At 40.8% G+C, this 25080-nt stretch overlaps 1 protein-coding gene across 3 annotated transcripts in view; it reads left to right on the top strand.

Annotated features, from left to right (window-relative positions):
- Nucleotides 1–25080, top strand: part of LOC120531640 (multidrug and toxin extrusion protein 1-like) — an 88216-nt gene that overhangs the window by 25972 nt on the left and 37164 nt on the right. For all 3 annotated transcript variants that reach the window (XM_039757234.1, XM_039757233.1, XM_039757235.1), the window contains one exon: nucleotides 6435–6477. In XM_039757234.1, coding sequence (XP_039613168.1) covers nucleotides 6435–6477 — 43 coding nt within the window. The remainder of the gene's footprint in view (nucleotides 1–6434; nucleotides 6478–25080) is intronic.

The raw sequence follows: 25080 nt of genomic DNA, 5'->3' as shown, positions 1-25080 counted from the left end.
ACATTTTATATGCATTTTTAATTGTTTCTGTATACTGCTTAGATGATGAGAACATTCTGTCAACCTAAACCCCTAAATTCATTTCAGAAGAATACTGCTCATCTTGTATTTATAACTAACACTTCTTTTGCTTACATGTAGTACTTTGCTCTTTTATACATTAATCTGCATTTTCCAAATGTTTGCCCAGCTCTGGAGATTATCCAAATCTTCTGACTTCTTCATTTGAGACACAAATGAGAGTGGATCTAGATAATCTGGAATAGAGTTGTGAATATCAACCATTAATGGCCTTTTTGTAAAATCCCAATTGAGAGCCCCAAAGTGGTAATCGCTCAGACCTGTCACTTCATTTATTTTGGGATATGTTGGTTTTATTAAATGACCCACACATGAGGGATAGAGATAGTGGGAAATGAAAATACCTGTCAACACAGGAGACGGCTGTCCTGTAAGGACTTCAAGAATGTACAGTAATTTAAAATGTCATCCATCTTGTTGACTGCTGTAGCAGCTTCTCAGGCTCAGCAGGTTATCCACTTCTTTTGGCTCCCATCCCAGATATGTTGGTGGTGGGCAGTAACCCTCCAGTCTTGCCACCACCTCAGTGGCATGTCATGACAATGTCTTGCTGATTCATGCAAGAATGATGGTGGTAACACCACTGTTGTGGAGGCATGACAATGATGCCATAATGGTTTTCCCAAAATAAGGAGGTGCCATATGCCTTATACCAATGCACTGCTAGAGTAACATAATGCTTACTATATTGTCATTTATAATATACTATGCCTGTGAGAAGATGACCTGCTACTGGTATTACAATGATGGTGATGGCATAATAACTGTGCAGCTGTCCCTATATTACTCAAGGACTTTTTTATCCATTGCCATAATTATAATGATGATATTAAGCTGTGAATATTGCCATGAAGAAAATCACACTGCTATGTTACCATTGATGAGGCTTATAATGCCATGCTGGCCCCTGTTGTGATACTGAAAATGATAAGCATGGGTCATTGTTTTAGAGAGGTGTTAGGACAGAGGACACCATTGTCACTGTTGTTATGCTGTATTAACATTTTGAATTCATCAAGACTCATGCGAGGCTCCTGTTTATAGACTTGTCAGCAGCTTTAATTCCATCCAACCCTATCTTTATGCAGAGAGGTTTATTAAAGATTTTAATTCAGACTTTAGTTTAGTAGGCAGGCTAATTGACTTTTAACAGAGGGGACTCAAAGAGTGAAAGTAAATGGTTGTCTGCTGACACGCTGCCCTCATGCACTCCCTAGCACATCTGGGGCCTCATGTATAACGCCGTGCGTAGAACTCGCACTATAACATGGCGTAAGCACAAAAGCCGAAATGTGTTTACGCACAGAAAAATCCAGATGCAGGAATCTGTGCGTATTCCAACTTCCACGTTCTTCCGCTACATAAATCCCGATCAGCGTGAAAACTAACGCTCGTGCACGCACATTATGTAACGCCCCAAATCCTACCAGAATTACACCTATTTGAATATGCAAATCAATATAAATCGCCCTTAAGCGCAGCCTTCTGTGAAAAGACAATGGGAAAAGCACGGGGGAAAATATAAGAATTTCAGCGAATACCAAGTGGAGGCAAATGAAAAACATACTATTTGTTCAAATAAACCGTGGTATAATCAACAAAAGGAAGTTGATCGAGTGACATAGCGTGTTGGAGAAACTTGAAAGCTCACATTCACAAATCGCACAGTGCCGGAAATAAAAAAGAAGTCACATATCAAAGTCGCCGTGAAAAGCAGAGTTGTAAGCCCACTGTCTGAGTGTCATATGAAAGCTTATTAGGGTACAGAGAAAAAAGGCACACAGTGGGGAAAAAGCACGAAATGTCAACTTCAATCTCGACATTTCCACTTTAATCACGTAGTTTATTTTGTCATTAAAGTAGAACATCATAAACTTCATCTTAAAATCGTTTAATTAACCAGTTTCTCAAATCACATTGTAATTAAAGTAGCACGTTAAATGCTTTGTTTTGTATTTGATCTTCTATGTGCTCTATGTGTGTGAATCACTACTTGCTTTTTAAACCGGCTCTCTTCCTCCAACTGGGCACAGAATCAATTACATTCGTGATATTACAGCTCTCTGAATAACTAAAATACTGAGATGTATACGTAATGTCATTTTCATGATGATAGGAATTAAAGCACGTTATTAAACATGTGTTTCACTTCGATGAAATAATTTATTGCAGCAGTACAATCAGGGGCGGCTCTAGGCTTGTGGTGGCACTGGGCAGAGGAAGAATCGGTGGCTCCTTAGCCCGCCGTCAGTAAGGTAGCTTATGCACAGTGGATGGCTACGTCCGTTGCGGACACTGCATAGCCGCCTCGTGCTCATGACACAAGCATTTAACTTTTGCCAAAATTGTCGCTGTGTTTTAGCTGTGTTGTTATTTGCTCTTTCTGTTTTATATTTAATATATATTGTCGTAGCCGTCACTGCAGTCAGTGCTTTTCTTTCCCCAAGTAACCGATCGCCATACAATCAGCTCTGTAATAGACGTTAAGCCATCTGTAAGCTTAGCGCCGATTCTTCAAAACGTTTAAAGAACATTGAAATATCTTCGTAGTACATGTTTAATTATTCTATCCATAACGACACTCCCAGTGAAGAATATAGATTATTTAAATGAAGTTAAAGTTTTATCTGTATAATTTAATAAACATATTTTGCTGAATTTCACCTTATAAATGATATCGTTTCTGTTTCTGAACCGCGAGGTCCGTACAGGAAAGGCTTTAAAACGTTTTGCAGTGGCTGAGACAGCGTGTCCTTGAAGCTGTATGCCGATAATTCCCTTTCTGATCAGCTGCTGCTGTGATTCACACTCAGATACAGTGATATAAATACTCCGAGTGGTGCAGTGAGAGAAATATTGAAAAAGATGATCCGCTGTGGCAACTCCTAACAAGAGGAGCTGAAAGAAGAAGAAGAAGAAGAAGTGAGAGTAACAACGCTAAAGCAGTTATGGTATTTGGAATACTATGGCTATTCCCTGGACCATTATATTGTTACAAGTAAATTACAATCAGATGCATTACACTAATAAACAATATGCGGTTAGTTTCAGTGTATTTATAAAGCCGCGTCAGGAAAATAAGGTGTAACCACACAGGAAGAGTAGCACTGCTTTGATGCTGGGTGCCGCCAGTCTGCAAAACAGAGCGGAGAACTTGCGTAAGACAAGGTATGAGGTACCATGGAAAAGTGCGTGGATTTACGCCAAGTGTAGGTTTTATACATCGCGATTTGCATGTGGAAAAGTTCTTACGCAACGTTTCTGTGCGTACGCACCGTTTATACATGAGGCCCCTGGAGACTTAATTATCTTTGGCACGAACAATGTACAATGTCTTAGATATATCTCAGACCTAAATGTTACTTTGTTGATCCTTTTACATATATTCTTGGCCATTTATCAACCACTGATGTCTTACTTTAACGCACTGTTCACTATTGGACCAGCTCCCCACCTCAGCTGATAAACCATGCAGTTTGGATCACAAGGCACTTCCTTACTGCTTCAGGTACTCTAAATATTTACTTTATTATTTCAGTCACTCTAGATATAAAGACAAAGTATAGAAAGGTAAAAACAACTTGGTATATATTAAGAACAATAATACCAGCAGACGGCAGTATAAAAGAAAATGTAGATAGCCAAGTCTGGATGTGTGTATATATATATATATATATATATATATATATAGACTTTAGAAAAAGCTAATGAAAAAAGTCAAAAATCAATGTCCCAGGGTTAGGGTTAAGGGCAAAGTAGTGGACTGGGGCCCCTGTTTTGATAACAAAACAGAAACACACATAGGCATCAAAAGCATTGTGGGCTCCTATGTTCCTGGGGCCCCTGGCTAGTGCCCATTGAGCCTATATGTTAAGATGGCCTTGCCCAGTGCGGCTTTCTGACTCAGCAGTTGGTGAAATGCATGACTTGCATCCTCCAACTTTTAGATGAAATGGTTACACTTGTCTTGGTTTCTTCTTCTGACATCACCTTTTTGTTGTTACCATTTCTTCTCTCTTTCTCCTCTCTGGCCTGGTCCTTCAGACAAGACATTATTTATATTAAAATTCTACATCTTTGGTTTTTTTTTGTTTTTTTGATTTTATTAAAATCACACAACATTCCATACAAATAAATTAATTTTTACAAAAATAGGATCGAAACCAAATCAACCCCAAGATCTTATTAGCTTTCTGTCCATGTTCATAGTAATGATGTCTTGATTTAAAAATGAGTTGTTCTGTTTCTTTAGTTGTCAAGAAAATTCTACATCTTTGTGATATGTGACATGGGCTTTGTGATATGGCTTCATGACTTAGGCTATTACACACCTTTGACTAGCTGGCTGTGAATATAATGGATGTCCTCACTCAAACTCTTTGATTGGTTTAAGTGTGTCCATTTCCCTTCCTTTAACAAGCTGTAAACCAATTTGGAAATTTCTGGTCCCAGGTGCCCATCTGTTCGCAGCTTACAAAGTAATCATGCATAATAAATGCATAATATTAATAAATACCAACAAATAAAACTATATTTCAGCCAATTTTGTTTTTTTCTATAATTTCACCAAATTTCAATGAAATCAAAGTCTTTAGATTTTGGGGTGTCCAGTTAAATATATATATATATATATATATATATATATATATATATTAGTACGTCATTCCTCCTGTCGCTGTGACTAAGACGTATTTCCAGATTATAGGGAACGTACGAGTCTCTGGGCCACCCTGCAGCATCCTCTGTTGGCCCCCAAGGTATCCAGCAGAGCTGTAAAGGAAAACTCCACTGTCTATGATTCCCTGCTGGCATTTGGGGCACCTCCCTGCTGCAGGGAAAGCTCTACCTGGCAGCCTGGGGGTATTGGCCGGGCTGACTGGCCGGCCATAGTCCACAATATATAACAAAATGTTCCTTCTTAGATGACACCTACTGACCTAGATGCACTATCTTGCTAAATTTTAACTTTTTAACTAAATGGGAAATAGTGGGTTTGTTGGTAAGTTGGTGAGTGAGACAGTTAGACAGTCTAATGCCTTCTCTTTTCCTCCCCCTGCAGAGCGGGAGACTGGCAGCCATTCCAACCCTGACATCACTTCCGTTGTCTGCCCTCCTGGACCCACCCCTTCTTACTGGGATTATTTAAAAACCCAGGACATTGCCATTTTGAATCAGTTAAATTTTTAATTTGTGTCTTAAAATATATTCTTTTATCATTGCTGAAAACTAGGCGGTGTCCCCAGCCTTTTATCATTGTTTGTGCTTTTGTTATAATAAATATATACACACAAAAGCACAAACAGGTATTTATACCTGTGCCTATATATATGGTGGTAGAATGCCCATTAAGATTTACATACCTTCTTTACTCATCTTCTTTGTCACATTTGTCAACCCTATACTGTTTAAAAGTCAGAGGCATACTACTACATGCTAGGTCTGCATGCTATACTAGTTCATGTCTTTTCATTAACTCTTTCAGGGCTGATGTTGACTTTTATTGAAATTCAGAGGTAGAGGATGGTGATCAGCTATAAACTGTGACAAAACTCACCCTTACATTTATGTTTGACTCTCTTTGCTAGAAGTAAACTTAAGTAGCTTAGTTGATTTAACCTTGATTCCCTGCATGGGTAGGAAAGAGCAAAGATCCTCTAAAATGGCATTGACATTTGACGAGAGACTAAATACTCCATGAACATTTTACAACATATCACTGAATCGGACTCTGCCTTGTCAGACTTGGAATTTGATACAAGTGATCAAAAGATGGACATCAAAAACAAAAGTGAAGTGCCATCATCAGCTGATCAGTTCCCAGTTGATCGTGGTGTTCAACACGTTTGTGTAGCCGATATACCTACAGCAGTGTTCGCCTGGGAGGACCACCTCTTATGGTGACAAGAGGTACAAACCATATTGCATCACACTTCAACTGCCATTGCTGCCCAGCGGTTGTGCAAAGTCAGCCAGACAGCTGACCCACCATGCATTCTTGCGGGCCAACGAGATGCCCCTGCGCAGCCACTGCCGCCAGAGTTGCCGAACATGCACCAACAGCAGTCACAGCACGTAGTAACAGACATTTTATGTTGAAACCACTGCTTTGTGTGCGGCTCAGAAAACTGAATTTTTTGGAAAAAAAATTCAGCCCTCAAAGAGTTAATATACTGATTTTTGTTGTTATTGTGATGTGTGAATTTTTTCAGGTCTTAACTGTTTTTTGCTGGACCTCTGCAATGCATACAAAAATGTTTGTAGATTTGATTTTAAAAGTCTATTTACTTACTGCTGGAGGAAGAGATCTGTGAACAAGAAGCCTCAGGGTTTTTCTGTTTTCTCTTGTGTTTCAGGCTTACCCAGATGTATGTGAAGATTTTCATGCCATCTCTTCCAGTAAGTGTGTGAAATGCATGGAGAACTATCGGAGTGGGGTCAGTGGTGGGCAGTGGCAGCTGGTGAAAAAAAATTGAGTGGGGTTGCAGTTTTTATGGGTGGGTGGGGGGCAAACTGAAGAAGCACTTTATAACTCAGGAGGAAAGAAAAGACGCACACACATACTGTTATGTTGCCTACACACTGCCCAGTAACACAACTTGAACATAAATATTGCCCTCCTTTTCTTCAGGCCTAAAATTTTCTCAGTTCCTGATTAACTTGAGTCATTTCAGTCACCATTCACTTTTCTATTGACAATATAGCCAGTGCATTCAGCCTCTTCGGAGCCATGGTGTTTCTGAGAAAGGTTTTATGTACTTTGAAAAACTTCCTAATATGTAGAAAAACATGTAAATGTCTAATGTTTGATAGGCTGCAGGACACCAAAAGGTTAAGAGTATGAAATTTAGGCTTCTTAATGGGTGTCAGATAAACAACAAAAAGGCATATTTTTAGAGTCACAACAGAAACTGAACATATTTACTTCACATGCCACGTGTCATCAATTGTTCATAATGTAAAGTTAATATAACCCAAATCTCGCTTAAAGCAGCACGTTTAAAAGTTTGAAATTCTGAAAAGTTACACAAGTTCCATTAGCAATATTGAAATTACACTATTTTGTTTGCTTTTTGTACTTGTGGCAAAATAAACATCTTGTTTTTTTTAAGTTAGTAAGTAAAAGATTACTTATAAAAATTACTTCTAAAATGCCTATCACAGACAAAAATCACAAAGAGCTGAACAATCAAACATAGAATAAAATAAAATATTAAAATATGAGCAATGACTATATAAAAACACCCACAGTGCTACCCATATGCCAGTCCAAACAAATGTCATTTTTTTTAATTAAGTTACAAAATGTATGCATGGTGCAGAGTGTTCTGAGGGGTCAAAGTTCGTTTTGTACAATTTTTGAAGTTCTCTTAAATACAGTGGCAGGCATTCTCAAGGTGCTTTTTCAATACTCCATCAAGAGAAGCAACAAAATCCACCAACCCATGGAAAGTCCCAGTCTTATCGGAGCTCTCGCTCTCATCATGACCACGTAAAGCCAATTTGAATGCTCTACAAGATTTCACACAGTCTTTTATTCTGGACAGGTTATGTCAATTGTTGGACACCTCTTTGTTGTGCCTTCTAATTCCAGTCCTATACGCTTCATCTAGCTGTTCAGCAGTAATAAAAATTAGTCTGAATTTAGTCTAGATAACTGTGGCTACTTTTATGCTGCTTGCATTTTTCAGGAAGATGTTTTAGGTGCTGTATCCCTGTCGTTGTACACAACGCTTCACTAACACACTTTGAAACAGCAAACAGGGAAAGCCAAAAAAAATGGCATTACTTACACTACATCCTGTTAGCCAACTTAATCTATCATAACAAGAGGAGGAAAAAGTCTGTGTGTAAGCTTGTCATCGATGGCGATTTATGAAGGGATGTTTCAGTAAAGAAATAATCAAATTTTCTTTGATTTCAAGTTCCACTTGAAGTTGCCATCACTGTAAACTCCCGCTCGCTCATCTGTAGTTACATTAATGGCAGGTTTGAACTGTGAACCATGACGTCAACAATTGTCCAATCACATTAATAAAACAACACTAATGAACTGCCGATAAATGTGGGAGTGTCCGGGTGACAGAGGTCAAAATAAAGGAATTCACACAGAATTGAAAATACAAGTCAGAAACAGTTTTTAATGGATGTTGACATGTGCTGACGCCAGGCCATTTCATGATTATTTCACATTACCTGATTAAAGCGGAGTCTTTAAAAATATTTGGGAGGGGGGACAGCCACCCCAGCGCCCCACATTACAAACCATCACTGGTGGTGGGCTTCCTATTCTAGCAGAGTATGTGCAAAGAAATGTCTTCCATTCTGTCAGGTAGCAGTAGCACTAATATTTTAACCTTTCATGTCTTCCAGGCTATTGATTACAAGTGTCTCAATGTTACACCATTGTAAATGTAGAAGGAGTTGTGCCTGCCTATTATTTATGAGGCACATCAAATTACACACTGCCGGCTATGATAAATGTTTAGCAGAATGCAGTTAACTTATTAGATGGGATATAATGGGATGTCCAAGCAGCAGAGATTAGATTCCTCTACCTGACTGACGCTACATCATCTACAGATGTCTCTTTCTGGAAACGATCTGGAATTTTTATGTAAATCCCTCAAGGGTCTTGATCTCTGTTCCTAAATAAATTTGTGTGATGTAAAGTAAAACAATGCAGCAAAACTTGACAGTTGAGACATAAAGATTGCACTTAAAAAAACAAGAGACCCCAAGCCCAGTATGTTGCAATTTATCTTAGTTTACCGCTCTTCACTGAATGCTGGTGCAGATCACTGTGAACAATTCTCAATTAAAATACAAGTACAGATTATACTAATTATTAAATACCGAACTGGTACACATACTGTAAAATGCAGATTTGCCAAAACACACAAAAACAAGCTATAACTGATTAAACATAAAAGGAAACCAATAATATCTATCCATTAATTAAAGCCGCTTTTCCAATGCATAGTACGGCACGACACGGTTCAGTACAGCTCACCTTGGTTCGGCTCAGTTCAGCTCGGTTTGCGTTTCGACTGCAGTTTAGTACTTTAGTGGGCGGGATTATTCACGTGTCGTTATAGTTGCGCCGCCTCTACTGCTCGCTCTTCATTTTTTTTAACTTGTCCCTACAGTGTTTGTAAGTCCTATGGTAGCCGTGTGCGGCCAAGAGCTGAGCGACCTCCTGGAAAATTTTTTCATTCCGCGTCGCCCCATCCAGCTCTCGCTGGATCCGCTCCTCGGCTACCAACAAGAGGAACGTCTGTACTTCCTCAACAGACCACGGAACAGCCATTTTTGGTTAAAACCAGTTCGAACCTTCGCAGGTCTGTTGTGTCTCGTGTCGCAAGTTCAGTGACGCAGTAATGAGGATTTTCTCCGGCCAATCAGTGACCAGCAGAGTTTACACGTCACATTTTGGTAACGGTTCGGCACGCTTGGAACCTCGGCTGAGGTGGTACTAAAAAAAGGACCAGGTACCAGGTACTGTTCCCAGTGGAAAGCCCCGCAAAAGTGAGCTGTACTGAACCGTGTCGTGCCGTACTATGCAGTGGAAAAGCGGCTTAACTGTCAAATTATGGCCAGTTGACAACAGTGGAGATTAAAATCGAACAAGATAAAGTCAAAAATAAAGTCACCGCCTACCCACTTCTTAGGTTTCTATAGTGGAGTCTGTGTTGGCCATCCAGTCTGATGAGAGATTCTCTTCATCTGGTGATTCCAATGCCTCTTTATTAAAGGTAACTTTTTCATATGCAGGAAGGCAGCCTGGCAGTAGAGCAGTGGCACCAAGTGCCACATCCAGGTACCAAGAAGCGAAACAGAAAAGAGCAGGGTTAGTCATGGTTTAAAAATACGGTGATCCTCAGTTTTCTGTACAAATAACTAACAAACAGAAATGCAGTATGTACAGCTAGTCAGCAGCTCTAAGCAGAGTATTCTAAACAGAAGTAGTACAGATTTAAAAGCTGAGACTGAAGGGATGTCTCTCATATTAGCAGGAGGATTATTCCACAGCTTCAGGGCCCTGTAACTAAAATTTTGATCTCCCGCTGTTATTTTGTTATTCCTTGGAATCTTAAGTAGGCCGGCATCTTGAGAACTCTAGGCGTGCTCTGGTTTGTAAAAAATTATAAGCTCAGATAAGTAAGCAGATTCTTGGCCACTTAAGACATTAGTATGTCACACAATACAAAGAAAAGGAATTAAGGAAAAAAGCAGTGATTGCTGCCTTGGCTCTGGAAGGCAGCAATTTTATTTTGTGACTTCCACAGTGAATACTTTCATATGCAGGCCTTGTCCCTGACCTAGCCTTTTTCAATCAATAAATTAGAGATAAAATAGTCATTTTGTCTGGCTTTACAGGAGTGTTTAATATACTGTAACAAATAAAGTGCTACCCAGGCTAATGTCAAGGATACTGTGATATTCAGAAAAAGGGATGTATTTAGTTTGAGCAATACACACATCATAAAAGTGAAAAAATGAGAATTCAAAGTATGGAAAGAAGGCAAGACAACATAAAACAAACTTTAATGCTCTCCTCAGCTTCCTAGGGAACTTATTACCTGGTTATCTGATGGGCTGTCTCCCAGGTTCTACCCTCTCCGTCTCTCTTGTTATCCTTCAGTCTCCCTCTTGTTTCTGTCTATATTTGTCTCTATCAGGGGAGGACTTAGAAAGGAGGGAGCCTTGGCTTTGAACGAGTAAGAGTGATAGAGAGAGGGGGACAGAGTATGTAATGGCAAAGCTTAGAATTATATTTAATAGTTGTCAAAGTACAGTATTCATCCATCTATCCATCCATTGTCCGCCGCTTATCCGAGGTCGGGTCGCGGGGCAGCAGCCTAAGCAGGGAAGCCCAGACCTACCTCTCCCCGGCCACCTTCTCCAGCTCCTCTGGGGGGACCCCGAGGCGTTCCCAGACCAGCCGGGAGATAATCCCTCCAGCATGTCCTGGGTCTGCCCTGTGGCCTTCTCCCAGTGGGACATGCCCAGAACACCCCCCCAGGGAGGCATCCAGGGGGCATCCTGACCAGATGCCCGAACCACCTCAACTGACTCCTCTCAATGCAGAGGAGCAGAGACTCTACTCCAAGCATCTCCCGGATAACTGAACTCCTCACCCTATCTCTAAGAGAAAGTCCAGTAACCCTGCGGAGGAAACTCATTTCAGCTGCTTGTATCTGTGATCTTGCTATTTCGGTCACTACCCAAAGCTCGTGGCCATAGGTGAGGGTAGGAACGTAGATCGATTGGTAAATTGACAGCTTCGCCTTTTGGCTCAGCTCTCTCTTCGCAATGAAGGACCGTTGCAGAGCCCGCATTACTGCGGATGGTTCACCGATCTGTCTGTCAACCTCCCGCTCCATTCTTCCCTCACTCGTGAACAAGACCCCGAGATATTTGAACTCCTCCACTTGAGGCAGTAATGTGTTCCCAACCCGGAGAGAGCATTACACCCTTTTCCGGCAGAGAACCATGGCCACGGATTTAGAGGTGCTGACTCTCATCCCTGCCGCTTCACACTTGGCTGCAAACAGCTCCAGTGAAAGCTGGAGGTCACTGTCTGATGAAGCCAACAAAACCACGTCATCCGCAAATAGCAGAGACGATATTCTGAGGTCACTGAACCAGACCCCCTCCGCTCCTTGACTGCGCCTAGAAATTCTGTCCATAAAACTTATGAACAGAATCGGTGCTAAAGGGCAGCCCTGGCGGAGTCCAACCTCAACAGGAAACAAGTTCGACTTATTACCAGCAATGCAGACTAAGCTCCTGCTCCTCCTGTACAGGGATTGAATTGCTTGTATCAATGAGCCTTGTACCCCATACTCTTGGAACACACCCCACAGGATGCTTCGATGGACACGGTCGAATGCCTTCTCCAAATCCACAAAACATAGGTGGACTGGTTGGGCAAACTCCCATGCCCCCTCCAGGATCCTGGCCAGGGTGTAGAGCTGGTCCAGTGTTCCATGGCCAAGACGGAATCTGCATTGTTCTTCTTGAATCCAAGATTCGACCATCGACTGAACTCTCTTCTCCAGCAACCCTGAATAGACCTTACTGGGGAGGCTGAGGAGTGTCATCTCCCTATAGTTGGAGCACATCCTCCAGTCACCCTTCTTAAAAAGGGGAACAACCACCCCTGCTTGCCAATCCAGAGGGACTGCCCCCAATGTCCATGCGATATTGCAAAGACGTGTCAACCAGCACAGCCCCACAACATCCAGGGTGAACCTTTTCCACCCCAGGGGCCCCGCCACCTCAGAGCTTTTTAACTACCTTGGTGACCTTGGCCCCTGATATGGATGACCCCCCCACCTGGAGTCCTCTAGCTCTGCTTCCTCTAAGGAAGACATGCTGGTGGGATTGAGAAGATCCTCAAAGTATTCCTTCAATCGGTCAATAACGTCTGCAGTTGAAGTCAGCAGGGCCCCATCTCCACTGTTGATGGAGCACCGCTTTCCCCTCCTGAGGTGCTTGACAGTTTTCCAGAACCTTCTTGATGCCGACCGAAAGTCGTTTTCCATGGCTTCCCCAAATTCCTCCCATGCCCGAGTTTTTGCTTCTGCAACAGCAAATGCCACCACACGCTTGGCTTGCCGGTACCCCTCAGCTGCCTCTGGACTCCCACTGGTCAACCAGACCCAATAGTACTCTTTCTTCAACTTGACGGACTCTCGAACCTTAGGTGTCCACTATCGGGTTTGTGGATTGCCATTACGAGAGGCACTGATAACCTTGCGGCCACAGCTCCGTCCTGCTGCTTCAACAATGGAGGCTCGGAACATGGCCCATTCAGACTCAATGTCCTTCGCCTCCCTCGGAATGAGGCTGAAGTTCTGCCGGAGGTGGCAGTTAAAGATCTTTCTAACCAGTTCCTCTGCCAGACGTTCCCAGTAGACCCTCATTATACGCTTGGGTCTGCCTGGTCTGTCCGGCAGCCTCACCCGCCATCTGATCCAACTTACCACAAGGTGGTAATCAGTTGACAGCTCAGCCCCTCTCTTCACCCGAGTGTTCAAGACATAAGGGTGCAGATACGATGACACGATTACAAAGTCAATCATCAAACTGCGACCTCGGGCATCCTAGCGCCAAGTGCACTTATGGACACCCTTATGCTCGAACATGGTGTTCGTTATGGACAATCCATGGCCAGCACAGAAGTCCAACAACTGAACACCACTCGAGTTTAGATCAGGGAAGCCGTTCCTCCCAATCACACCTCTCCAGGTTTCACTGTTGCTGCCAACATGAGCATTTAAGTCTCCCAGCAGGACAATAGAGTCCCTAGGACCTGCGCCTCGCAGCGCTTCTTCCAGCAACTCCAAAGTCCAGCCTCTCTCAGGAGGAATGGTTCCAGAGCCCAGACTGTGCATAGAGGTGAGCCCGACTATATCTAGCCGGTACCTCTCAACCTCTCGCACCAGTTCAGGCTCTTTCCCTGCCAGAGAGGTATATTCCATGTAAGAAGTGCCAGTTTTGGCAACCGAGGATCGGAATGCCAAAGTTTCCACCTTTGGCCACCACCCATATCACATTGCACCCGACCCCTATGGCCTCTCTTGCAGGTGGTGGGCCCACAAGAGAGTGGAACCACTTTGCTCCTTCAAGCTGAGCCCAGCTGGGCCCCCGTGGTCAAAGGTCCAGCCACCAGCTGCTCGCCAGTGAGCCCCTCTCCCGAGCCTGGCTCCAGGGTGGGGCCCCGGGTACCTTTTCCCGGGCAAGGGAATCACCGATCCTTGATTTAAATCCATGTATGGGTCTCAGGATCGAGTTATTCTGGATCTTCACCTCAGACCTGTTTGCCTTGGAAAGCCCTACCAGGAGCATGTAGCTCCCGACAACATAGCTCCGAGGATCACTAAACCACGCAAGCCCTTCTGCCATGACAAGGCCTTGATCCAAGAAGGGGGTACAGGGTATAATGTCAAATATTACAACAGCCAAAATCTTTATAATGGTATTAATTTAATATCTAATTATCTAATTATTATCTCCCATCCATTATCAATCCTGCTTCTCCAGTTTGGTGTCGCAGTTGTGAGGGAAGGCGTGAACCAACCCATGTGGATTGCCAACCAGTTTTAAATGCTAATTAATGAATGATGACTTCAGTATGTATGTAAAGAACTGTACTAATCAAGCAACTAAAAATTGTCTTTTTCTGTTTGTATTTCTGACTTAATAATCAAAAAAAGATTAAAACAAAAGAGAGAGAGCTTAACAAAAAACAAATGCCCAAAATCTTAGAAATACAAATTTCAAATGATGGAAGGGCTTACTGACAAAAAAGGTGGTGTGTGTCAATAAATATATTGCCAAACCACAGTTGTTATTAATTGCACTTAAACATAAAATATACACACGTAATTCTTCGTGGCATAGATTCAATAAGGTGCTAGAAACATTCCTCCAGGATTTTGGTCCATATTGACATTGACATAGTTGCTGCAGATTTGTCAACTGCACATCCATGATTTGAAACTCTCATTCTGCCACATCTCAAAGGTGTTCTATTGGATTGAGATCTGGTGACTGTTGAGGCCATTTGAGTGCAGGGAACTCATTGTCATGTTCAAGAAACAAGTTTGAAATGATTAGAGCTTTGTGACATGGTGTATTATCCTGCTGGAAGTAGCCATCGGAAGATAAGTATAATGTGGTCATAAAGGGATGGACATGGTCAGCAACTATACTCAGGTATGCTGTGGCAGCTAAACAATACTCAGTTGGTACTTGGTGACCAAAAGTGTGCCAAGAAAATATCCCCCACACCATTACTACACCACGAGCAGTCTGGAACATTGATCCAGACTGGATCCAGGATGGATCCATGCTTTCATGTTGTTGATGCCAAATTCTGACCCTACCATCCTAATGTTGCTTTAGAAATCGAGACTCATCAGAACAGGCAATTTTTTTCCAATCTTCTATTGTTCAATTTTGGTGAGCCCCGTGCAAATTGTAGTCTCAGTTACTTGTTCTTAGCTGACAGGAGTGGCTCCCAGTGTGGTCTCCTGCTGCTGTCGCCCATCTGCTTCAAGGTTTGACATATTGTGCATTCAGAGATACTCTTTTGGCAGATACTCTTTTGGCTGTGTGTAAAAATCCAAGTCAATTAGCAGTTTCTGAAATACTCAGACCGGCCTGTCTGGCACTATTAGCCATGCCATGTTCAAAGTCACTCAAATCGCCTTTCTTCCCCATTCTGATGCTCAGTTTGGACTTCAGCAGGTAGGCTTGACAATGTCTACCTACCTAAATGAGTTGCTGTCATGTGATTGGCTGATTAGATATTTGTGTTATCAAGCAGTTGAACAGGTGTACATAATAAAGTGGACAGTGACTGTACAGTATATGTATATTATACTATATATTATAAAATGTCCATAGTACTAGGGTGTTGTACTGTGTTAGCCATTATGAATGTAGAGAAAAGCCAAGCAACAGCGACATCTTCTTCTTAACGAAATGCTTAAAGGAAAATCTTATCCCGAAAGGCATCATGATAAGGAATCCAATTATACACACTTATAATACTCGGTTTGCAGAGCAGCTTTGTTTTAGGACATCTGCAAGGATAAGAAACCACTTAATCCAAATTTTCTACATCATCAAGAAGAACACGCAAAGAGAGATCCAAGACCTCATCCTGCTCCTTGGAAATGACAGGCAGGAGATGGTAAAGGAGCTCCATCGCTATTACAAAAGACTCCAGAAACTCCTTATTGTCAACAAAAAGAAAAAGCTGCATAGACTAAGAGAGACAGCTGGACGCTTAATAGCAAAAAACAAAGAGTAACAGACCTGCATTGTTAATCTCTCCCCATACACATCAAATGAAGCAGAGACTTCTGTACTTGCAAAGGGACTCTCATATTGTCCTTCAAAGCCCATTGACAACATCAGACTCTGCAGTGATATGGAAGAATTCTTCAGGAAACTCAGACTAAAAGAATTTTTCCACAATAAAGAAAACAATAACACACAGGAACCAACAACAAGCAGTTATAACAACCGCACCAGTAAATCCACATGGACACCAGAAGCTGGCAGAAACGCCACCCTGGATAATTATATAGACTGCTTCTGACAGACAGTGAAAACAGAAATCTTAAACAGGCAGCAAAATCAGATAGAAAACATTACTGGGGATGAGCGGAGAGCCATATATTCACTGAGGGATACAGAAATCATTATCAAACCAGCAGACAAACGAGGTGCCTTAGTCATCATGAACACTTCAGATTATATACAGGAGGCACAAAGACAATTGTCCAATACTATGCATTATTACAAACTGCAAGAAGACCCAACAGATCTCTACAAAAAGGAACTAAAAAAGATAATAAGTAGCTTTCCTCTTGACATCAGGGTTCATGTAAACAGTTCCTGAGAATCCTAAAATGGGTTACTTCTACATGCTTCCTAAAATCCACAAAGAAGGGAACCCAGGAAGGCCTATCATCTCAGGAATTGGCTCCCTTACAGAAAAGGTTTCAGTTTGGGTGGAGCACATCCTTAAACCCCTCACCTGTAATACAACCAGCTACATCCAGGACGCTTTAGGCCCCTTACCTGTGTGAACCTTACTGGCCACAATGGATGTTGAGGCACTTTACACAAACATCCCCCATGATGATGGTATATTGGAATGTGAAACCTACCTCAGACAACATGATTACCCACAAAGTCAGTAACAGAAATGATAAAATTCACTCTGACACATAATCTATTCTCTTTTGGACAAGATTGCTACTTGCAACAAATGGGGAAGCAAATGGGCTGTCGGTTTGAACCTCACTATGTAAACGTATTTATGGCAAAATTGGAGGAAGATTTCATGTCAATGTCGTCTTAAAACCAATGTTGTATCTCTGTTACATAGATGACATCTTCATAATCTGGACTGCCAGTGAGAAGGACCTCCTCCATTTTTATAATGAATATAATTCTTTTCACCCCAACATAAAGCTGAAGCTGAATTATTCAAAAACAGAAGTCAGCTTCCTTGACACCACCATTCAACTGAAATACAACACCCTTGTAACTTCTGTTTTTCACAAACCAACAGACAGACGGACCTACCTAAGAAGTGATAGCTTCCATCCCAAGCATATAAGGTGCTCCATTATTTTCAGCCAAGCAATACGGTACAATCGTATTTGCTGAGACCCGACAGACCAGGATGAACAACTGCAGGAGCTCAGACAAGATTTCATGAGACAAGGTTATACTCCCAAAACGACAGACACTCAAATAAGAGCTACTGACATACCCAGAGACAACCATCTGGAATATAAAAACTAAGACAACAAGAACCGCATCCCCCTTGTTGTCACCTACAACCCACATCTTGAAACACTTCGAAAAATTATATAAGAACTTCAGCCAATGCTAAACAATGACCAAACACTGAAAAATGTATTTCCTGAACCTCCCCCTCCTGGCATACAGTCAACCCCCAAACCTTCAGCAACTAATTGTCCAAAGCTCCCTAAACGAAAATGGCACATCTCCCTGCCTACAGAAAAGATGTAAAACGTGTGCCCACATTTACAATACAGACTGTATAGTTATACCACACTGCCGACTTGAACATCACATAAAGGGATGATTTTCCTGCAAATCATCTAATCTGGTCTACCTAATGCTCTGCATGAAATGGCCTGACACTGCACTCTATGTAGGAGAAACTGGACAAACACTCTGCTAGAGAATGAATTTACAGAGGTTCCACATTAAACATGGCAACACAGATGTTCCTGTAGCATAAAAATGGCAACACAGATGTTCTGTAGCGGCCCACTTCAACAGCCATGGATGCTGTGAGAGGGACTTTAAAGTCACGGTACTTATGGGCAACTTCAAAACACAGCAACAGAGAAAAGTTAAACTCATGTTAAAATTGAATACATTACAACATGGCTTGAATAGAGACAAGAGTTTTATAGCCAGATATGAGGATTGTTTGCATCTCTCAGACTGGCACAGACATCCTGACTACAGACCCACATTGTTTTGAAAAACTCATTAGAAACTTAGAAAGACTTTTTTGGACAGTTCTCTTATCCAAAGATCTTGACCATGCATTGTTCTTCTCTCTGTTGTTAAATTAATCTTAGCCTGAATGAATCTATTCATTTTTTACATTTAAGATTTTTCATTTAAAGATTTACCAATGTTGTTTCTTGTCCTAGAGTGTATATAAACACAGGGAACTCCAGTTTCTGTATTACATCTTGCCTGAAGAAGGGGCCTGAGTTGCCTCGAAAGCTTGCATATTGTAATATTTTTAGTTAGCCAATAAAAGGTGTCATTTTGCTTGGCTTTTCTCTACATGTATAAAATATGTGATACTGTAATATTAAAAAAAAAAACAAATTGTACACAATGGTTGCTCAGAGAGGGTGATGGATATAATTTGTCACAAATGTTCAAATAGTTCCAAGGCAGCTTCCACTAACACTCAAGAATTTGTTGAAAAATGAACCTTCATCTCTGCAGTGACACTGCTGTGGAAGGCATGGTATTTGTCCATTGCAGACCTAACCCTAACCCTATAGTAATTAGCCTCTTCACACACACAGCCTGAAACGGGACACGTTATCATCACAGTCTATTAAATTCTCTGGTCAATAGTATGCACATGTAACTACAGTGCAAAAAGAAATAGGGTCCCAGAAATGTTACAGTAATGTTAGTTGTTTTTGGTTTAAAGGAATATGGGTGTGTACGCAACAGCAAGTGCTGCATTTGTTTTATTGTAAAATGTATTTGGATGAAAGAAATTATTGTGCAATGCATTGAAATCCCAAGAACACATTAAACATACAGTCAATTCAGAAATTGTTCAGACCCCTTCACTCTCTCTACTTTTTATTGTGTTTTAGATTCAAGTTTATAAATAGATACACTTGCCATTTTGCCTATCATCCTAAACTCAATAATCCATTATAACAAAGCAAAAACATGTTTTCAGAAAGGTTTGCAAATGTATTAAATAGTCAAGTTCTGGAATCTCTCATTTATAGAAGGAAGTATTCAGACCTTTAATTTAGTACTTGGTAGCAATTACAGCTTCAGATCTTCTGGTTAAGTCTCTACAAGCTTTGAACACCTCCATTAGATTGAATAGGAGTTGTCTGTAAGCTGTCATCTTACAGCTCTCTCCACAGATGTTGAGCTTTGGCTGCGCCAGTCACAGACTTGTCCTAAAGTCACCCCAGTGTTGTCTTGGCTGCATGCGTCAGGTTTTCTATTCAGCTCAGATGAAGTGTAGGTCCCTTATTTTACAATATTTCTCAATTCTAAACAATTTACAGACAGTGAACCTTTCAAAAAAATTCTGCATTTATTTGTATAAACTCTTAAGCTAGTTGAAGCCTTTTATTTGTCAATTCCTCCATCTGTTTAAAACTAACTAGGAAACACATAGACCTCCAGTCCTCTCAAGATCAACACACAGCAGATACCGGAGTTGTAATTCTTCATCCAATGATGTAATTGTCTTCTTCAACTTGCCTCACGTTTAGCAGATATTGCTGCTCCTCTTGCTTTCTGCCATGTCCCCCTCTCAATCAGTCTGCTGTATGAAAGAAACAAACCCCGCGGAGGTTGCTGCTAGCCAATGTTTCTGCTTTAGCATCACATGCCACACATCATAAGCTTTCAACAAGACCATGATCAAAGTTCTAGCCACAGTGTTTCAAGAGTAATCAAGAGTAATCATGTGACAGACAAAAATAACTATTAGCTTTTTTATATATACATACATATTTTTGTATTAACATTAGGGTGTTTTATATAACAAGATTTTGACATTTCACTGTGGTTTTCACACATAAACTGAGTTGGTTGATTTCTGGAAATTATAATGTTCCTTGCTTGACATCTAACAAAAAATTCTTAGCGCAGAACCCTGAGGGTTTACCACAGATGAAAAGTTAAAATGAACTTTGACAAAAAAAAACTTGTGAGATGATCATAGAGGCAGGAAACCTCCTGAAATATCTGGTATCAGTCATTTTAACCTCATACTTTAAGCACCACAAGAAAGTTGAGTTGCTAGCAGGGCCAGCAGTAGCAGTTAGGACCAGAAGCACAAGCACAGAGAGAGATCAAGCAGTGTATTAGTTACAGAGCTCTGATGTGGTTAGAAACTAACTGGAATGATTTACCAAAACAATATTTGCATTGAATGCTGATCTCTGGGAAATGAAGACAGAAAGATATAATATATTGAAAATCTGAAGTGTGTCTGTGTCTCAAATGTCAATGAGTAATAGGAAATTGTGAGCCTTACACCTGTGCTTGTGTTTTTCCTTACACATTTGATAGGCAAAATGGACCTTATCATGAAACACAAGCTCTCTCTCTACCTGCATTTCACAGAGAAAAGGATACATATCTATTAACGATAACAGATGTAATCATGAATAGAATCGGGATATATGTCTCCTTTTAATGTTTCAAGGCTAAAATAGGACATGGCTGTTTTCACTCTGTTTTTTGGGCCATGAAAGATTTTTCTTCTTTTTCTTCATTTTCATATTTTCCCTCTTCTTTGTGGGGTCAATGCACTTAACCACCCTTTCCCAAGAAGCTTGGCCCTGCACCTTCTCACCAGTCAAGCCATTCAGACCTTTTCCTGTATCCATCCACCTCTGCTTTGGCCTCCCTTGCTTTCTCTTCCCCTGCACTTCCATTTCCATCACTCTTTTGCCCATATATTCATTGTCTCTCTGCATCACATGCCCATACCACTTCAACCTACTCTCCTGTACTTTCTTAGATATCCCACTTTTGTTTTATCTCTGATCGTCTCATTTCTTATTCTATCCAATTTTGAAACTCCACACATCCATCTCAACATTCTCGTTTCTGCAACATCTAACTTCTTTTCCTGCACTCCCTTCACTGCCCAGGTCTCATCTGCATACATCATTGCTGGTCTTACCACTGTCTTAAAAACCTTACCTTTAACCTTTGCCTTAATTCTTAACACAACACATGTGATATGTTCTTCAAATTGTTCCATCTACACTGCACTTTATGGGTTATCTCTGCTTCCTATTTTACATTTTGGGCTACTACTGATTCTTGATATTTTAATTTTTCCACTCTTTTCAAAAGCTCTACCTGCATGCTAACCTCTGGATCCTGATCATCATTAAACCTCATATATTCTGTCTTCCCATTTATCATTCTTCCAACTTACTGTATACTTCCTCTTTTCTGGTTATACACAACTCAATGTCATCAACAAAAAGCTTTGACCAGGGGACAGGTCTTTAATCCAATGACTCAACACCGCCATAATCAGATCAAAGAGTTAAGGACTTAAAGAAGATCCCTGGTGCAGACCTACTCTAACTGGGATCTTGTCTGTTACCCCAGCACTTTTAACCCGAGTCCTCGCTCTGTCATACATATCCTGGACAATCCTCACATACTCCTCGTTTCTCTCTCATGCACCTCCAGACCTCATGATGTAACACTCTATCATAAGCCTTCTCCAAATCAATAAACACCATATGCAACCTTTCTGTTTTTCCCGATGCTTCTCTATGAGCTCTCTCAAATGTAAAGACTGCATCAGTTGTTCCTCTCCCTGGCATAAAACCAAACTGCAACGCTTCTATGGTGGTCTCTTCCCTAATCTTCCTTCATCAGCTTTACCCTCTATAGTTTCTACAATTTTGAATATCACCCTTCTCCTTATAAATGGGTCAATCGTACCATTCCTCCACTCCTCTGGTATTCTCTCCTGTTCATAAATATTCTGCATTAGATCCCACAACACATCTACCCCCTCTTCTCCTAAACTACTAAACTTCTCCTAAACTCTTAGACACTTCTGGTATTTCATCTGGTCCTATTTCCTTTCCATTGTTCATTCTTGTCAGTGCCTCCTTTACTTCCTCCCTCCTTATTCTTAATATTAGCCCATCATATGGGACTCCTACCCTTGGATTTTCTTCATTTAACAGCTTTTCAGAGTACCACTTCCATCTATTCTTAAACCTATCATGCTCATTTGAGAAAACACCTTGCTCATCTTTCTGATTAAAATCCTTTCCAGCATTGTTCTTAGCCTGCTCTATTTTAAAAATCATGTTCTATTCCTCTTTTGTCTCCAATTTTTATGCATCTCCTCCAAAGCTCGTGCCATGGCTTTTGCCACTGTCCTCTTTGTTTCCTTGTTTGTCTGCCTATACATTTCTCTGTCTTAATCCTTCCCTGATTGGTGCCATGTCTTCTTTGCACCCTTCTTAGCCTTTGTCACATCCTGCACCTTTCTGTACCACCACCATGTTGCTTTGTCCCCATGTGGGGTTCTTCCTGTTATCCTACCCAACACCTCCTAACCTGCTCTTAATACAAGTTCGCTATTCTTCTCCTACCATTCCTCCACACTCACAAACAACTAAACTTCATTTAAAACCTTCTCCCTAAACCTAAATCTCCATCACGTTATCCTTGGTACTGCTTGCTCTGGTTTTATTCTACTGCTGATTGTTATCTCCCAGTCTTATCACTTTACTCTGCACTATCACTTTCCCCATTTAAAACCTTACATGTCAAGACAAAATCTACTATCCTCTTCCCCATTTCTCTTCCCTACTCCCTACCCTCCATGTCCCCTCTCTATCATCTCTCTACTCTTTCCCACATGCCCATTTAAATCACCACCCACAACCACCTTTTCTCCCTCTTGTAGTGCCCTAAGCTCTTCATTCATTTCCTCACAGCCTACTAGAGGAGCATATGCACAAATAACATTAACCTTCTTTTTTTGACACTCATCACCAAATGACTCCTCCTATTCACACTGACAAGACTATCTTTTAGTTCTTTGGATACTACTATACTTACACCATTTCTCCCTTGCTCATTTGCTCCACTGTACCACAACTTAAAGCCTCCTCCAAATTCTGTTGTCTTATTCCCCTACCATCTTTTTTCCAGAATACACAGCACTCCCACTTTCCTCCTTTCCATCAAATATACCGACTCTCTTCCTTTCCCAGTCGTTATTCCAACATTCAGTGTCCTTACTCTTACCTTTAACTTATTTTATTTCCTCACTTCTGTCTTCTTCTTCTGCTTCTTCTTGACTAACATCTTTAGCCGGGCCCACCATTGGCCCAGTAGCCCTACCTCACTTACCACAGGGGTCAGGTGAAGCAACTGCCCCAGCATTTTCTAAAGCTCATTGGATTGATTCCATCATTAAGGTTTTGACTGAAGTTTTACAGTCGGATGCACTTCTTGACACTAACTCGTTCTATTTATCGGGCCTTGGGACTGGCACCAAGTTGGGTTGGTTTCCCTCAGTGGCTAGATTAGAATGCCATGAAAGATTAACAACAACAACAGCATTTTTTTATTTCTATAGCACATGTTCATACAATGTAGCTCAAATTTCTTTACACAATATAAAAAAAAGTTAAGAGAGAAAACGGCAAGTTAGAAATACAGTCGTGGCCAAAAGTTTTGAGAAATACACAAGTATTGGTTTTCAAAAAGTTTGCTGCTTCAGTGATTTTAGATCTTCTTGTCAGTCTAGGGGGCTCTGCCCCCTGCTCGCTTTGCTTGCCAATCCCCGGGTGGGCGCTACTCGCTAGCCACTTCACGGCTCTGCCGTTCGCGTCTGGGGAAGCTGATGTACAATTTAAATAGATTATTATTTTCATGGGAATTGTTACATATGCATAATAGAACTAACTATTTTACATTACAGAGAGTAATTAACCATGGTAAAAAAGAGTAAAACGTAATAAATTGAAGGAAAATTGTTTTATGTTGCATTAGAGGTATTTGTTGCATTAAACATTTTCGTTCTGTTTGGCTTTGAAATTAACATGCAAAAACTTTTTAAACTTACACTTTTACTTTAAAACTTCACTAAAAACAATATTTGAAATTAACTTTGCGTCAATATTGCATTGAATTTTGATACCGTGTTTGGAGTTACATCGTGACAGCGCAACATATAACTGCCCATGTGTGAATTTCATTTCTTTCTCTCTAATAAATAAACTGACTTTTTTGAATGTTTGTCCCTGTGATTTGTTAATTGTCATAGCAATAGCTATTCTAACTGGAAACTGTAAATGTTTTAATACGAATGGCATATCAAAATCTCCTTTGGTGTCTAAAATTATTTGCGAAATATGTGTTTTGCCTGTTAAAATTTTACATGTTAGAATTGTTCAACCAATTTTGGATACAGCTAATCTTGTCGTATTGCATAGCCCATCACTCATACATAAATTACGCAATAACATTACAATACATCCTTCTTTCTACAGTAATTCAACCGGTGGAAGACTGGACGGTGTTAATGGTTGTAGATATTCTACGAGATATTTTAAGATTATGTTTTCATCTTCCACACCATCAGCACCAACTGTTTCAGCTTAGTCTAATGATACGCATTTATCATTTACCGCATAACCAATCCACAGATTTTGTATTAATTCGTTTGACTTCATCGTTTCTCAGTGCTAGGATTGCCCATGTACTGATTTTTTCTGTTCATAACCCTTTTGGATGAACTTCTTCAATAAGATTTGGAAATAATAAATCTTTTTTTATTGGAAACTTAAAGTGAGGAAAATGTAAAAATTTTTAAGAACTGAGAGCGCAGGAACTGTGCCTGAGTTAAGCATTCACACAAATGAGATGTGAGAGGACCATGGCCATGGGCCGTAAACCGGAAATGGTTGAGAGGAGGCGGGGACCGCCTGTACCAACTTGAAGACATCTCTTGGCAATAGTCTCGTTTCGTCTCAAGATTTTCTTTATAATAGAGAGACGTTTCAATGGTATACTTATGTATAATTATAAGTATTTCATTATTTTCAAAGGTTTTTATTGATAATCAGATTACGTTTGCACAAAGAGTCAATATTTGCAGTGTTGGCCCTTCTTTTTCAAGACCTCAGCAATTCACCCTGGCATGCTGTC

Source organism: Polypterus senegalus, chromosome 6 (genome assembly GCF_016835505.1).
Source record: "Polypterus senegalus isolate Bchr_013 chromosome 6, ASM1683550v1, whole genome shotgun sequence".
Lineage (NCBI taxonomy): Eukaryota > Metazoa > Chordata > Cladistia > Polypteriformes > Polypteridae > Polypterus > Polypterus senegalus.
This window is presented reverse-complemented; position numbering and strand designations above follow the sequence as displayed.